This window comes from Micropterus salmoides, unplaced genomic scaffold, assembly GCF_014851395.1.
Source record: "Micropterus salmoides isolate LMB-PRFRI ecotype aquatic unplaced genomic scaffold, ASM1485139v1 Ms_hic_scaffold_18, whole genome shotgun sequence".
Lineage (NCBI taxonomy): Eukaryota > Metazoa > Chordata > Actinopteri > Centrarchiformes > Centrarchidae > Micropterus > Micropterus salmoides.
Window position 1 is genome coordinate 31,099,789 of NW_024040928.1, and position 17,128 is coordinate 31,116,916.

General features: G+C 40.9%; 1 protein-coding gene across 1 annotated transcript in view; it reads left to right on the forward strand.

Annotated features, from left to right (window-relative positions):
- The first annotated feature begins 13,851 nt into the window (after nucleotides 1-13,851).
- LOC119909370 (NLR family CARD domain-containing protein 3-like) overlaps nucleotides 13,852-17,128 on the forward strand; it is a 140,854-nt gene continuing 137,577 nt past the window's right edge. Inside the window, exons 1-3 of the mRNA XM_038727569.1 lie at nucleotides 13,852-14,043; nucleotides 14,227-14,285; nucleotides 16,960-17,062. Coding sequence (XP_038583497.1) covers nucleotides 14,000-14,043; nucleotides 14,227-14,285; nucleotides 16,960-17,062 — 206 coding nt within the window. The 5' untranslated portion in view covers nucleotides 13,852-13,999. The remainder of the gene's footprint in view (nucleotides 14,044-14,226; nucleotides 14,286-16,959; nucleotides 17,063-17,128) is intronic.

Genomic DNA, 17,128 nt, shown 5'->3' on the forward strand with positions numbered 1-17,128 from the left:
TCTAAAATAATTCACAACACTCCCTCCTCTGAGGCTGTAAAGCCTCACACTTTATACACCAACACTGTGACCACTGAAAGTGGGCGACCTATTGTATTTGGCATCTGAAACCTATTTCTCAGACTTGCAGACCTTCAAGAAAATACCCAAATTATTGTTTACACGTTGTGAAATAATCAATAATCATGCGGTGGGCTGTTTCTGTTGCTAACACATTTGAGCAAGTTATAATGACAAGGATTTCCATTACTCCTCTCTCCTCCTCATTACCCTTTAAATGAGCTTATTAAACTATTAAACTACCTATACGTGCTATATTATAGTGAGATGTACCTTGTAAATGGTTTACACTCATGAAACAAATAATTTTATGCAGTGAGCTGTTCTTTCGTTATATACTTTAGCAAGCTAACAATTATAACAACACCTAATGTGTTGAAAGGCACACATCATATATCAAAACAATCCAGGGTGCATAGTGAACTTTTTGTGTAACAATACAGTAACCAGACATAACGTGTTTCAACAATCATTCATGTGACACTTCAGAATGGTGCAAAATGTCCGATAAACATGTATGATGTCCATATTGAAAGTTGCCTGTTGTACTGTGGAACTTACTTTGGCACTCAGGTTTCTTGGGGAACAGACTGGGTACCAATTTGAGGGCACTCAGTCGTTTGTAGTTACAGTCTTGTTCTTCTCTTTGCTGGTTCACTTTGACTCAAGTCAAAGTCGTCTCTGTGGTGATGCAGGTCGCGCTTGATCTTGCCTGCTGCTGCGTCTGCCTCACGAGGCCTCATAGGAGAGTGGCCTCCTCTGGTCTTTGACTGGCTGTGAAGGATTATTAAACTTGCTTATCTGTATCTTACTATTACCAATAAGTGAATCCTACTGTTTGTAGTTTGGAAACTTTAAATATTGTCTCTATTTTGAGGAAAATATCAATCTTTTTCAACATGAGTTTGCTTCCTAGATATTATATTTGCTTGCAATTTAACCCTTCTAACCCTTCTAACCTCCTGTATATCTGTGTATTGAATTGTATTGCTATTGGATGTTCAAATAGCTAATGTTGAAATAACACTATTATTCATTAGTCCACCAAAATTCTTCCATACTTCCAACTAGTTAATAATAATTAATATTACCTACAAAAACAGAAAGAAAACATAAATTAACTCAGGTGTTCAACAAAAACAGAAAGAAAACATAAATTAACTCAGGTGTTCAACAAAAACAGAAAGAAAACATAAATTAACTCAGGTGTTCAGCATCACACATGTGTCTCAGGTTATCATTACAGTTGCTTGGTTGTTCCTGTGGAATACATGACAACGGTCAGTCATGATTTAAGACTCACAATCATCAAATTTAAGCATGCAGTAACAATGTGCTGCTGAAATTGCTTTATAAAGGTCTCAATGAGGCTTCTCCTTTCGGCCTCTTTAAAATCAAGCCTGAAAGGTTGCCTGTCATTGTATTTGCTACACTGAGGAGCTCTGCGCTGGCTGCACAAACCCAGATCAGACAGTGATCTCTAACAGTTATACTATAAAATAATCCCACTAGATCCCCTTTTCCTAAAACTCTGTTTAAAAACACAAGGAATGCCTGATATTCTGATCCCTTTTTGCTGAAATTCAGTAACAGGTGGCTGCTGGAGGATTTTTTTTAACTCAGTGTATTTGTGTTGATTAATAAATTATTAATGACATATCTTTCTATTTTTTAGATCCTGAGCTAACCTTATTCTTTGTCTGTCTTTTTTTTTTTTTCACACAACAATTTTTTTGTATTTAACATCAGTCCCTATTTTCGTTTTCGTTTCTATTTTTTCTTCTCCTACAAATTATCAACACTCCTACTCCCAAACTCTTTCGAGGCCAGTCTTCAAACAGTTGTTTTTCAGCAAATGTTGCAGTTTTCAAGGCCTCTGACAGTCTGACCATTTGTAATGTGGATCATGTGAGAGCATTTTGGCTGAAGTTCATTTTCACTGTGAAGCCTTCTTGACCTTTTAAACTTTGTGCTGTTAGGTTCACAGTCTTTAAGGTGGTGTTGTCCTCTTTATGATTGGATTGTAGATGGTAGATGTGGTCTGACTGGCCGCGTCCTCAGCATTGGAAACACGCTGACGTCAGTGGAGGTGGGCTTGGGCCTGTGATGCATCAGGTTGGAACGCCTCCTGTATCACTGCTTGTTTGTGGCCCTCCCTCTCTTTCTCATAGTCAGATTCTGCTGTGTCCATTTTGAAGCTGCTCTCTCGCCTTCTTCCAGCATGAAACTTCACAGCTGTCATCTTGTCCATTGTAGCTCTGTCTCGCTGTCGTCGTGTCTCATGGTTTGTTGTGCTCTGTAGGTGCTTTGGTCAGTAGCCAGACTGTTGCCTTTCTGCCATCAACTTTAACTTTTCACTTTGTTTGGGAGTTGTTGTTCTTTCTATTCAAATCTAGCTCTCGTCTCTTCCCTATCTAATATAGCCTTTCTTTTTCCATTTCTCCTTTTTTATCCCAACTTGACCCTTTAAAGACCCTAATTCTTTTTTTCTTACATACTTCCAAGTAGTTAAATGCACTTATATCTTTGTTCCACTTGCTGTGTACGTTTCTTCATCTGGGGGCATATCTATTTAGACCTTATCTAACAAGGTGAGGTCTTTCATTACTCCGTCTCTGTGACGACTATTCCCTCACTAAAGGCTATATTGAATGTCAGTACTATCTACCTGTTGGTCAAACAGTTTCTCCTTATTTTTCCTTTATTCCAAGCTTTCTCTATCTCTTATCTGATGTCTTTTCTTTTATCTTTAACTACTTAGTTGTGCTGTTACTACATATGTTGCTGCCACAGCTCCCTCCTTTGACCACCTTTGCAGTTAATCTCTCTTTTTTGTGATCTTTACCATTTAATTTCAGCTGCTGTGTGCCTCCCAGGACAGCCATCGCACACTCACTGCGAGCAAACACTTACTCTCTGGAAACTTTAGAATTTGGACGGCCTTGACACCTCAAAAAAGAAGAAGACAGTTAATTGTCAAGCCACACAACCAAGAAACTTTGTCTTTAATCTCAAGGAGCTATTCAAATGGCGGGGCCTCAGTGATTCTGTGGCCCCTGAGTCAACAGCAGATGTGAGATCTTTCCCTGCCACAGTGATTGTGTGTTAATCAAAGAAGTTTGGGGGCGCTACTCTGCCAGAGCGACTCCGGACACGGCTCTGTGTGCGCATGTGTTACGTAGTTTTTTATGGTTTTGTGGTGCATTTTTTTTGTTGTCTTGTTGTTTGGGAATGTTAACAGCAACAGTATTTTACAAACTTTTCAGTCAGAGAGACACAGAGCTGTAAGCATTATGAGCTGCTGAATGTGTCCTTCAGACCTCACTACCTACCCCGAGAGTTTTCACAGATCACCGTCATTTTAGTGTAAATACCAGGGTCTGATTTTAATCTAGCTGCAGAGCACATAGCTGACAGTTACAACAGAGCTGTCAGTCAGACAGCCAGTGTTTCTACTGGGGGGTTTTAACAGGTGGGACATCACCACTCATTTGCCCAACCTAGAGCAATGTGTCACAACTCCCACCAGACTTCAGACTATACCGGTGCTATGGCAACATCACAAATGCCTACATCTCTAAACCACGCCCACCTCTCAGTCGCTCAGATCACAATGTCATTTTACTTCTGCCAAGATATGGGTCACAACTAAAAACAGGTGAATCATGCATCACAAAATCCCTGAGTCTGGAATAAAGAAACATCTGAAACATTAAGGGGTGTTTTGAACTGACAGACTGGGACCTGTTTTTTAATGACTGTGGTGAGGACTCACATGCACTTACAGATGTACTTACATCTTACATTTTATTCTGTGTCACTCCCACCAAGCAAATAACTATACACCCAAACAATAAAAAATGGATCACAAAGGAAGTGAAAATTTGCCTGGTCCAGAAGAAATTTTCTGAGAGGAGACAAGCTCAGGAGAAGGAGTTCAGGAGGAGGGCCAAGATAGCTAAGATACACTACAAGAACAATGGGGAACAGAAACTAACCTCTGGTAATGCGAGGGAGGCGTGGCAGGGCTTAAACATCATGGTGGGCAGAGCCCCCAAACCGCCAGTGGTTGGCTGCTCAGATCCCACCTCCTTTGCAGAGCAGTTAAACAGTTTCTTCCCCAAGTTCAACAGTGGCAGCACTCCAATCACCTGGACCTCGCCAACCCCCAGCTCCTTCCTCCAAGCCATCACTATTGGGGAACACCTGGTGATTGTGACATGAGACGTCCTTCCTCCAAAGCGTCACATGAAGCAACGTCTGTTTCTGATGACGGCGGCAGCTGATCACAGCTGGGTCAGCTATCAGTCGGCTCTAACATCGGCGCTTTCATTTATACTTTCATCAGCTGAGCCGCACGCTGCTTTCATCAGATGCTTTGCTCGCTTCATTAGATACTTTGGTGCAGTTTAGTGATTTGTCCGACTCCTTACAAGTAGTTTTATCATTGTCTATTTGGACTAAACACAGGAATGTGCAGCCTCACATGTGACTGAATAGGAATGACGATAAATTATGTAAAACATGTTTCTTGCAGACAGACTCTCCGACTCTCTCTGACTTTAATTGTCTCCATAATAAAAGTTGATGGGAGAAATTAAAAAAAAAGAAAACTCTTTCTAATAAATAAATAAATAAAGTGTGTGGGGCTTTTGTTGTTCAGACCTACAATAAACACAGATTTTAACAACACAGTGAATCATAAAACAACTCAAGCACAAGACTTTGCAACGATACACTTGACTTTAATGTTATCTGTCCTGATGTATGAGATCAGTCCAATCAATATATCGGCTACCCAATAAGGGGCCGTGTCGGTCAGTAAAATACTTCTGCCAAGGATGCATTGGTGTATCCTCGCTCATAGCTCCTCAGAGATCGCTTCTCGATCCCCCTCATCGCTCCTCGGAGCGCAAATAAGAGCTTTGGGACGGCTTGCAAGATGGCAGAGCAGAGCAGAACAACTTCCGGATCAAGCGAGGATTGAGGAGCAAGGAAACGACAAATAAGAGACTTGAGAAGCACCCACAGTCAACCCACACAAGGCTGCTGGCCCTTACAGGCTCAGAGGCAGGGTGTTCAAAGAATGCTCCAATCAGCTAGGTGGAGTTCTCACAAGGCTGTTCCAGCACCTCCTGGACTCTGCCTGTGTTCCCAACCAGTGGAAGGAATCCACCATAATTCAACTTCCCAAAAAGACACCTGCTAAAGACCTGGGCCCGTATTTATCAAGCTTCTCAGAATAACTGACTTAAGAGTAAAAAAAATCTTAGCTTGAAGCTGTGATTAAAAGTTAGTTATCAAGCATCATCGTCCTAATTTGAGTGAAGTGCAGGACTAAATCTTAAGTGTCAGTCTGAGTGCTGATTTATGACACTTTGCTGTGCCGCAAACAGGATTTTGGATGACGATGTAGCCAAGGACCAATCACTGAATAGATTTCCTTATTTAAGAATCTTCTCAGATAAATTCACATTGAATGGTGAAATTCCTGAGAGGAGTTTATATTCAACACACATTCAACATAACGAATTTTCAAGAGAATACATTATGATATAGGCCCACACATTAATAAATGAAAGATGAAAAAGTTTATCTTTATATGAGCGCTATCACTGCGCCTACTGCTTCTGTTAAGCTGGCTGTTTGCATGAACTGTGTTTGCTTCTTTTGGATTACTGGGGGTGTTATTGGGAAGTCAATGAAATGTGTGACAATGTGTGGAGCTGTAGCCTAAGTGCTATAATTGTTTCCACGACTATTCGGCTTATTGATGGTTGTTTCTTAACCACAGGACAAATGCAGCAATGTTGATGATTTTGGCTCGTTACGAAGTGCCAGCACAACCTTCAGTTTAGTTGAAAACGCATTATTGCATAAAGTCATTGATGAGATGTCGTCCCTCACCAACTCACTGACAAAGATTATGCCTGCACTGTCCGATCCCGTCTTATTAACTGCGAGTCGTCAGAATTCTTCCTCTCCTCTCCGCATGTCTCTGTCTCCACAGCGCCGTCACAAACCCTACTGGCAACTCCTAACCACTTGAGAGACATCTCAAGCTGTCTTAAATAACTGGGAGAGTAAGGGTGATTCTTAGCTTTAAGAAATTTGATAACTTGCTTGTATACTTAAGTTTAAATTTCATGAATTCTCAGCACTTAGGACTAAAATGACACTTTGAGAAGCTTGATAAACACTGGCCCAGAAAGACTACCGACCAGTAGCCTTGACATCAGTTCTGTGTAAATGTATGGAGAGGGTTGTTTGTGTAACGGAGTTAAAAATGCACTTTAATAATTCTTATTTCCAAATGTGCATCTGTGGATTTTATTTATCATTTAATGATTTTATTGAATATTTGTGAATTTTATCTCATTGAGTTATTTATATTTATATTTATTTTTGCTATTTTTTCCTGTGGAAATGTCCATAGCTGCACACTACCCCTTTTGTACCTCCTAAGCTTCCGTAGTGCTCGTCTCCCTCAGTTGCGTCTTGCACCGCTGAGGGAAGCAGAGGTAATGTAAGAGGAGGCCAGGGGGCAATTGATGTGTGCATTGTGTTCTGCAGATGTGCGAGCCAATAAATTGTGGAAAAGAAGTGATCTCAAGAGTCATCCTTCACACACCCGACCAAACCCGTTACATATGCAACCATCTGTCGAACACGCTGTGAGAAAAACTAGATCTGCTTCAGTTTGCCTATAAGGTAAAACATGGTGTAGAGGATGTATGTCTCACACTTTTAGACACTGTCACTAAACAACACACCAGAATTTTATTCATGGACTTTTCTTATGCTTTTAATGCTGTAAACACAAACAACCTACTGCACTGCCTCTTTGACCTCCAGGTCCACCCGACACTGATTTTATGGATAAAGAGTTTTTACAAGACAGACCACAACATGTGTTTTTAAATGGTTTTAACTCCAGCAAGCTGGTTTTAAACACTGGACTCCCCAGGGCTGTGTCTTATCTCCCATTCTCTTCTCTGCTTATACTAACAGCATTTCCTGTAGCAGTGAAGGAATAACTGTTTTTAAGTACGCAGATAACACGGCCCTGGTGGATCACCTGACTGGCACTGATGCACTATCCCAATAGTCAACAACCTGGTCCAAACATTTACTGATCATTCCCTGGAGCTCAATATAACAAAAACTGTGGGAGCAGAGTGAAGACCTCTTCCCATCTCTTTCAACCTCTCAGTATCCAGGGTCAGCTGCTGGAGCAGGTTGTATCCTTCAAGTACCTGAGAACAGAGATCGACACCTGCCTGTCCTTCACACAACACACTGACTCTGTGTTAAAAAAAGCACAACAGCGCCTCCACCTGCTGAGGAAACTAAGGACTTGTTAGCAAGGAGATTTTCACTCTGGTTTACTTGTTACTCATTGAATCCATTCTCACCTTCAACATCTCATCCTGGTACAACCTCCTCGCTGCCAAACATAAAACCAAACTGTCTCGCGTAATAAACCACTGCAGCAAGATAATCGGCTCACCACGAACCCCCTTATCTGAACTGTACAACCACTCTGTTCAGGAAGGCTACCCTGATCACAGGGGATCCCTCTCACCCTCTCCATCACTCCATCACTCTCCATAACTCTTTCCAGTTACTGTCATTAGGCAGGCAATATAAAGTTCCACTGGCCAGGAAAAACATTTACAAGAAATCTTTCATACCGTCTGCAATAACCACTCTGAACAACAAATAATAGACATGGTACAGCTGCTGTTTTTAAATGTGCTTTAATGTATGTTTTAAATGAGCCTTGTTGACATTTACATTTAGCAGTCTGCCACACCAAAAAAAGCTGTCATTTCCGCCTCGTCCTCGTCCTCTGTTCTGGTTCTCGTCCCCTTTCAGCTGAGCCACCATCAGCCGGTCTGCCAGCTGTTCCCTTTGTCTGTTCTTCTTTTCTGTTTTGTCGTTGAAGAACTCCTCAGCATGAACGGCGTGCCTCTTAACAATCTCTAGACGCTGTAACGCCCATGTCACACAGTTTCTCTTCACCATGACGCTGATCTCTGGGTTGAGGCTGTTGAGGATGTTGTTGCTGTTCTTGTTCTCTCGGCTGTCCCGCCGGCGGTGGTTGTGAGGCTGGTGGAGTCCAGGTCTGGTTTGACATGCTGAGATGCAGATTTGTTAAGAGGAGCTGTCCCTGCCTTTATCTTAACCAATGAGTATCTGCTGCCCAGTCGGCTCTAAAGGGTTTTCCTTTTCTATTTTTCTTTTCTTCTTCTGTTAACTTCCTCTCAAGTTTCTAACTGTCTGAGACTGAAGCTGCCTCTTCCTGGAAAGCCACATTCCTTCACCCACATGTCCAGTTGCTCAGTGCTCTGTTTGCCGTACTTGGTAATCATATAAGTGATATTAGGAGACGTCATTAGAGGTAATATCAGAGGAGTTTGTCCCTTTTTGCGCATTTTAACCCATTTTCTTTGTTAGCTTTTGACCCAAATTCCTCAAATGTGATAATATCTTTCTGTTCTCTTCAGGTATTTAAAATTAGAACTGGTTTGCTGGATGAAAACCACATTGTTCCTCTTCGATCTAAGGTTCGACTATCGGCCGAACCCTCCATTCCAGCACCTTGGAGTAGACTTTACCAGGGAGGCTGAGAAGTGTGATACCCCTGTAATTGGCACACACTCTCTGGTCCCCCGTTTTGAATAGGGGAACTACCCCCACCAGTCTGCCACTCCTTGGGCACTGTACCCGACTTCCACGCAATGTTAAAGAGACGTGTCATCCAAGACAGCCCCTCCACACCCAAAGCTTTTAGCATTTTGGGTGGATCTCATCAATCCCTGGGGCTTTGCCACTGTGGAGTTGTTTGACTACCTCAGTGACTTCCTCCAGGGAAATTGACGAGATACCCCCATCAGCCTCCAGTGTCAGTTGGCTTTAGGAGTTCCTCAAAGTGTTCCTTCCACCGCCCAACTACCTCCCCAGTTGAGGTCAACAGGGTCCCATCCTTACTGTACACAGCTTGGACGGTTCCCCACTTCCCCCTCCTGGGATGGCGGACAGTTCTCCAGAAGCACCTTGGTGCCGACCGAAAGTCCTTCTCCATGTCTTCTCCGAACTTCTCCCACACCCGCTGCTTAGCATCTGCCACAGCAGAGGCTGCAGTCCTTCGGGTGCCTTGCAACTGCCTCCATAGTCCTCCGAGACAACAAATCCCGGAAGGCCTCCTTCTTCAGTCGGAAAGCTTCCCTGACCACCGGTGTCCACCACGGTGTTCGAGGCACCTAAGACCTTGAGACCACCGCTTCCCACTGTGGCTTCAGCAATAGAGGCTTTGAACATTGCCCACTCATGTTCAATGTCCCCAACCTCCACAGGGGTGCCAGAAAAGCTCCGCCAGAGGTTTAAGTTGAAGATCTCATGGACAGGGGCCTCCTCCAGACATTCCCAGTTCATCCGCACTACCCGTTTGGGCTTACCGCGTCTGTCCAGAATCTTGCCCTACCCATGACCCAACTCACCACCAGATGGTGATCAGTTGACAGCTCCGGTCTCACCACTGGAACGAGGACGAGCTCATCTGGAGGACACACATGAAAACTATTTCCATTCCAAAGCATGGTTTACATCTCACTGAGCTCCTCCCCCACCACAGAGGGGTTTTAAGAGCCTGTCCAACTTTAAAATGAGCAGCAACATGAAGATCTCAGGACCCTGAAGATCCTGATGTCATGAGGAATCTCACTGCCTCACCTCTGACCTTTACAAACTCTCACTGTTTTATCTCTCTGTTCCTCATGAACATTAGCTCTTTAGCTAACTCCGCCACAGCCGGGTTCTGGTTCTAGAAAGTAAACAATAGGAGAAAAATAAATTTAAGAAGCACTTAAAAGAGCGAAAATGCCAAAAAGCTTAATATGACCTCTTTAATTCTTTGTTTGTTTGTTTGTTTGTTTTAAAGGGACAGTGCACATTGATGAACAGAAGGACTAAGTCCCAAATGTAAGCGAGCCAGATTTAGCCGTACAGATTCATTTAATCTGGAGTCCCTGGCAGGTTGATGGCAGAACAAAAAACATCAAACATGTCATCCAGAAAACATTCAAACAAACTTAAGCACATAATCCCAAGCAGAGAACCAGGAACATGGATAAAACATAAAAACAGGAGTCACATAAACACAGACAAAAGCAGACGAGCACAAATAAGATGCCACATAGAAGACATCAGCATGTGAGCACAGACATTTGTAAAAACAATGACAGAAGCACTAATGCACATTCTGACTACATATTTGTATTTGTTGTTGGTAGTAGTACAGATGCAGCTCGCTACGTTACCTTTGTTGCAGATTGTTTTACACAAGATTCAATTAGAAGAAAATGTTACTGGTTTTTACATTTATTTTCTTTCTGTTGTATTTTTCTTCTTTCCAACACCGGGAACCGGCTACTGCAAAATAAATCTGTTAACAGCTTCATACTGCGTACTACTATGAAACGCAGTATGCTATATGTAGTACATACTGCGCTCGCAGGTAGTATGTAGTAGGGCTGGGCTATAAAACAATAATGAGAATTATATAATTTTAGTGATATAGTCTACAGAGCTCCTATTTATTCACTTTACTGAGATCCAAAACAGAAAAGCAGCAACTCGTCACACTGGAGAAGCTGGAATTATTACAGACTTTTTCTTCAGCGCTCTAAACTGAAGCCACTTTTCCAAAGCTCTTCCTACAGTCTGCATCACCAACATGCATCTGGGCCAAACAGTTCATCTCAGTATCCCAATCAGGTTTATTGCCAGCTACATTTTCACATACGAGCACTTTGCCTCGGTGTGTTGGTGCTTAACAGGACACATAAACATAAGTATAGAAATATAAAGAAAGAGAAAGTCAAGAGATCCAAAATGTACAAGTACACAAAATAATCCAACAAATAAACAGGATATTTGACAGGAATGTACAAAAATTCACCTCCAAAACTGACTCAAAGCATCAAAACACAGATTTTGTCTGCGTCACTTTTTAAAAGCATCATTTATTAAAAATGTTGTGAAAACTAGCTAAAGAAATGTTAACTAACAAATGAAAATGCATTCAGAAAGGTTTGTTTGCACAATAAGAAAAGCTGCAGTGCAGTTTAAATCTAGAAGAAACAAAAAAGTAAGTGAAGCTAAAAGAAAAACAAGCAGCTGATTTCTGCATTATATTCTGTTCTAGTTTTAGATTTGAATCCTCACCTGCAACCTATATTTAGTTTCCCTTCATAGAAATAAAGACATTTCCAGCAGATGTTGGTGCAGCACAAAGTGACGCAACAACAGGAAGTGTTATATATAGAAATAAACTCCTGAAGTATTTTTCACAGTAATCAGTATTTCATTCCATATTAATAAAAACAGATTTCACTTTATTGACTATTCGGCCAGACGCCACAGTCTAAAATGATGATTTAGCTTCAATCTGTCAGTTTTCAGATTTCAAGTTATTTTGCAGATTTTATTTCCAGACTTTCACAAAATGTACAAAACAACCTTGAATGATGTTTTTAAACATTTTTATTTGTCCATTTTACACAAAGTCCGTCAGCTGCAGCACTTTCCAAGTAAAAGTTCAAGCTGTCTTTTTAAAACTCTGCAAACTGAATCAGATATGGTTTGAAAGTTTGTTTTCTAGAGCACAATGTTGACTAGTTCATTTATCAGATATCTAGAAGAGATGTGTTCATGTGACAAACTGGAATATGTTTCTAATGCGTTAGCTAATCTTTAAAGCCTGTTACACTGGGCTCTCGTCTTCCAGCTTTTCTCACTTGCTAACATGCATCGGTCCAAACTCTTCACACAGTCAGAGAAACAGAAGTGTGTGTGGATCAAACTGTCAATCACTTTTATTGCTAATTGCTGCACACATTCAATGAGCACTTTCTCTAAAATCAGGAACTCTTTTCTTTCCTGCTCCACCTCCTGCAGAACTCTTTATATTAATCAAAACAGCATTTCTGCACCAAACAATCTGAAATCTCTAGAAGAGCTCAGCAGAATATTGACTTCAATGCGTCTGTGTAGAGAACTGTGTGCAGTGTTTGGAACAAAGAGCTGCAGTCTGAGTGGAAAGCAGGAAATGTGCTTTCATTTGAGCAGATTTGCTTCAGAGGGTTGGAACATGAATTACAGGTGATACTGCAGCACTGAACTTTAGGAACTAGACTTTAGTTTGAACTTTTTCTTTTTCCAAAGTAAATGACTGTACGGAATGATAAAGAAACAAGTCCTTCCTTTTTCCACTTCAAAGATGAAAGTTCATCATTTCTGTAGAATGCTCCTTGTAATCAGTGTTTTTAGCTCAGTGTGTTATCAGTGACAGTGTTTGCTTTCTGACTGAGAGTTGTTGCCTGTGTTTGGTCCAACCAGTTTATTTTGAGACATGTATGAAGTGTTTTGGTGGTTTTAGTGAGTGTTGGAGGTGAGATTAACTGTTTGGCCCAGATGCATGCTGCATCATATTAGAATCTATTACGATCTCTGAGTTGTACTCTGATCTGTGGAGCCAGTGAGTTCTTGTAAACGTTCTTGTGAGACTCGACCTTGTCAGATTCCCAGAGAACACTGATATCTGGCAGCCTGACGCCTGAGCTGCTGTCTCTAGCTGATCAGTCTAACTGTTGTCTCCCTAACAAGGACAGTTACATGAGAGAAAGAACTAGAGCTGGAAGGTCAGTGAACACTTGAGGGCTCAGATAACGACTCCAAGCTACACCTGTCTTACCCAAATATATTAGACATATTATATATGGAAGTCTGTTTGGATAAAAGCGTCAGCTAAATGATTCATTTTGGGAGGAAAAACATCAAACTTTCATCAGCAGATGCTTTTGTCCTGGTCTCTCTTATTTAAGCACAACTTCTCTCCACACAGATATTAGATTTGCAATAAGAAGGACATTCTCTTTAAGAACAATATTTTACTTGTCGGTCAGCTGTTTGATACTAATGGCAGGCTGTAGAGCTACTCAGACTTTTTGATGACGAATCAAATTCCCATATCAGTTAAAGAGTATGCGATTGTTTTTGATGCCGTTCCTTCAGGAGGCAGGATGCTGCTGGACGCATTAACTTCCTGTGGCCACACTATCACACTATCACTTTATTTGACTCTGCTGCAAGCAACAGGTCAATTCAAAACTAATACGAGATTTATTCCAAAAAGGTGTTGTTACTATTCCTTCCATAACATCGTGTTAGAATAGTATAATAGAGAGTGTGTCTTGGGATAAAGTGTGGTTATTACCCTTTAAATATTTGCTCACTAAGAAAGTGAGAGAAGTTTTGTGTAAAGTGATTCAGTGGTTCTACCCAGCGAAATCTTTCTTTAAAGATATAAACAGAATATTCAAACTGAGTGTTCTCTCTGTGAAAATGCAGAGGAAAATGTTTCCCATTTATTTTGGAACTGTTCTCATACTGAGAGTTTCTTTGTGTTTAAAGGATGTTTTCTTTGGTGTTTTTGATTTCAGGGAGGAGAAGAAAGGACTATATTTCAGAACAAATCTGTTATTCTTTCTTGCCAATTACCATATCCACAAAATGTTATATTCAGCTCTTATGATTTATGGATGTGACTGATGTTGGAACTCAAGAACAGAAGTTGGTACTTTTTCATCAGAAAGCCTAAATGAATCTCTTAAAGTATATATTTGTATATTTTTTGTACCCTGGAGAATGAAATGTGTATATGTCATTATATGTTGTTGCTTGTGCTGACATTTTCAATACAGACAATTTATTTTTTTAAATTGACAGGAAACTCACCCTCTTTCTGGGGCTTTTCTCACTTCCCCAATTTGTGCCTCCTCCACTCCTCCAGTTCGCATCTCGGGTGGGAGGGATAAGACGCCGAGCGAGGATCAAATTTGGGAAATGAAATGAAAAAGGTGCGACTAAGTGGTGCATGACACGTTTCCTCACACAAGACTCCGAGGACGAATCAGAAAGGTATGTTATGTCCTTTTTAACTAACTCTAGAAAATCGCCGGGACCGATTGGCATAAAGTTTCTCTTCCTCTTTTAAACCACAGGTCAGCTGAAAGTCACAAGTTAAACTGAAACTTAATTTTAATCTTGGGTGTTAAAAAGTGGATTTAACTTTGCTCGTACTTCTCAACCTGTCTGCTGCAGAGAGCCACAGAAACAGGAGACTGCTTGGAGAAAAGAAAGAGAGGAAGCTGAACTTCCAGGTAAGTTCACTAAACATGTGTCTGTTAACGTTACTTGAGTCCAGCTATCGTTGTACTTGGCATCATTTTGATCCGTTTATTACAATTTAACCACAGCAACATGTTTATTTTGGGTCCATCCCGCTGTAGGAAACCAGATTAAAGCCCAATATTTGCTGATTGTGTTTACTCGCTTTAAAAGAGCTGCCGTTAATACTAAAGATTTAATAAGCCACCAAAAAAACCCACCTACAGTGCGACCAGTTTAGTCATATACCTTTTAAAATGGATCCAGCAAACTGGAAAAATATTTAAGAGGCTAAAGGTTAGCCCTGGCCCAGCAGAGTTCAGAGTTCTCTCATACAAAGGCTGCAGTAAAGCAACACACACTGGAGAATACTTTTAAAAGGAGACAGAAACTTCATTTAATGTAGTGCACTGTTCAACTGTACTAGGAAATTACAAGTATCTCTCAGCAGATATTAAATTACTCGATTGGGATCCGGGACAAAAATACATGATCAGGACCTCCCTACAAAAAAGGCTTCAAGTCCAAATTCTTTCATCACTTCTCTCTGAAGTCCCTGCATCTGCTCTTCTTCTCTGAAAATGGCAAATGTTGCATTTTCCCCGACCTGCTTGGAGCCTGATCATTTCTGCCTGCAGCTATATTGTTATAATTTTTTATAGTATATAAAGAAATAATATAATAACAGGCTATAATTTTACCTGCTAACAAATCCCATTATTCTGTTGAACCTTAGCTCTCTAACGTCTCTGTGTAACGGTACAAAAAGCTCTTTCAGACATGTTGCTGTCACAACGCCACACTTTATTTAAACTTCACAAAGAACTTGGAGTATTGATATGCAAGTGTAATACGGTCAGAAACTGGGACTACTTCATTTCAGTTGTGAGCCCGGCTTCCTCTTCATTCTTATCCAACTTTCTCAACAATAACACATCTGAGCCCGTCGCTCCTAGCCAACCTGTGCTACTTGTGACCTGACTCAGGGGGGTGTTCACAATGCTGCTGCAACATAATGTTAAAAGAATTTTCCAGGATATTTGACTTTTTCTCTTAATTTCCACGAGTTTTCCATGACTGGATAATTGGTCAGTTGTTTTCCAGGACGTGTGGGAACCCTGAATGAGCAGTAATCTCGTACAATATAAAAAGTAAAAACAGAACACAGATTTCTGTTTACTTACGCTTTATTGTATTAAATATGTACAAACATTGAATGTCAACATTTAGGCTTCTGAAAACTCCCCCACATTACCTGCGCCCACATCGTTAAAGGTGAGGCGCTACATGACTTGTGTGATACAAGAGAGCCACTAACCTGAAAAAACACACTCATATTAAAATTAATTTCAATATTCCTACCAAATTATATGCTTATAATATTCAGCCTCACTTAAAAAAATGAAACCCATTTATTTTAACGGCTGTGAAATATAAAAAACATTAAATATTTCTAAGCGGTGAGTAGGCTTACTGTCACATCTTAAAAACCTACAACTAGCCTACAAGGCTTTTGTTCCTTATAATTATGAAGAACAAAAAATAACACTAGTATAAATAAATGCAGAAATAAATCATATAAATACATTTTGGTAGTAAAGGCTATTTCTTTATTTTTACATTCACTTATTTATTTATACTTGTAGTTTTTTTTCCTTTTATAGCAGTGGATACAACGCACTGAAAAGCAGCTTGTCCATGGACTTTGAATTACATATTATTATTGTCTAATTATAAATATAATAAATATAATAAATAAAACAGTCGGTGGGGACTTGCCCGACCCTGACCTCTGACCTCTCAGCAGTTTTCAGTCCCAGCAGTAGATATTGTACTTGTATTACAGAAGCAGTATTTGTAGTAGTAGCACTATTAGAAGTGACAATAATTACAAACTGTAAAGTCTTTACAGGGACAAACGAGTAAAAAGGCCTTTAAAGAAAAGTGTTTGGAAGCCAAAGTCTGTTTGAAGAAGAGCTTTAATAGCAGACACCATCTGTGGCAGCCTGAGGTTCTGGAGGTTCTGGTCCCCCTTTGTTAGGAACCAGGACTGAGGAACAGAGTGAAGGGCCCCGCCCGGGGATCTCAAGCTGCATTCTGCCTCATTACAAACCAACGCGTCCAAAATCTAGTAGTGTACCAACTGATCCACACTGCTGCTTCATGACATCTTCCAGTGCTGAGCTGATCTTTAGTTCATCAGATGGTTAGTTAGCTCCATCTAGTGGACAGGTAGCAGAACTACATCAGACACCAGGACTAACGAGGAAGAAATTAGCAGCTTCTTCTCTCCCAGTGTTTCCTCCACACATGAAGAAGTGTCTGTTAGTTCAGCAGGTGAGAATCCGACCAGAAGCATCTGTAATGTCTGATAACCAGGATCAGGATTTAAACCATGATGTTTGGGTGTACTGTAACGAATCTTGACAGTCTAATACATCTGATATATTTTGTGGTCAACATACTGAACCTCTGGGTGAATCTGGGGGCTGTGTAACACATTTTGGGGTCATCAGATCCTGTTTAGGGCTCCAACAAGGTTTCTGTCGACCCTGAATATTTGTGTCATGTTACTGAGAGGAAGGAGAACTAAAGTGTCCTGAGATGTAAAGCTTGTTGTAATGAATGAGTGCAGCTCTCTCAGCATGTTGTTGTGTTTGTGTGAAGGTGTGGGCTCTGCTATGAATCAGTGTGAGGACAGAGAGGAGGGAGTCCCTCCCTCTAAAAGCACTCTGTGTGGGGAACATGACAGCCAGACCAAAGCTCAGAGGTGAGATGAGGATCTCTAACTGTCCAGGACTCAAATCACTCCACCATCATTATTCACTCTCAAAGC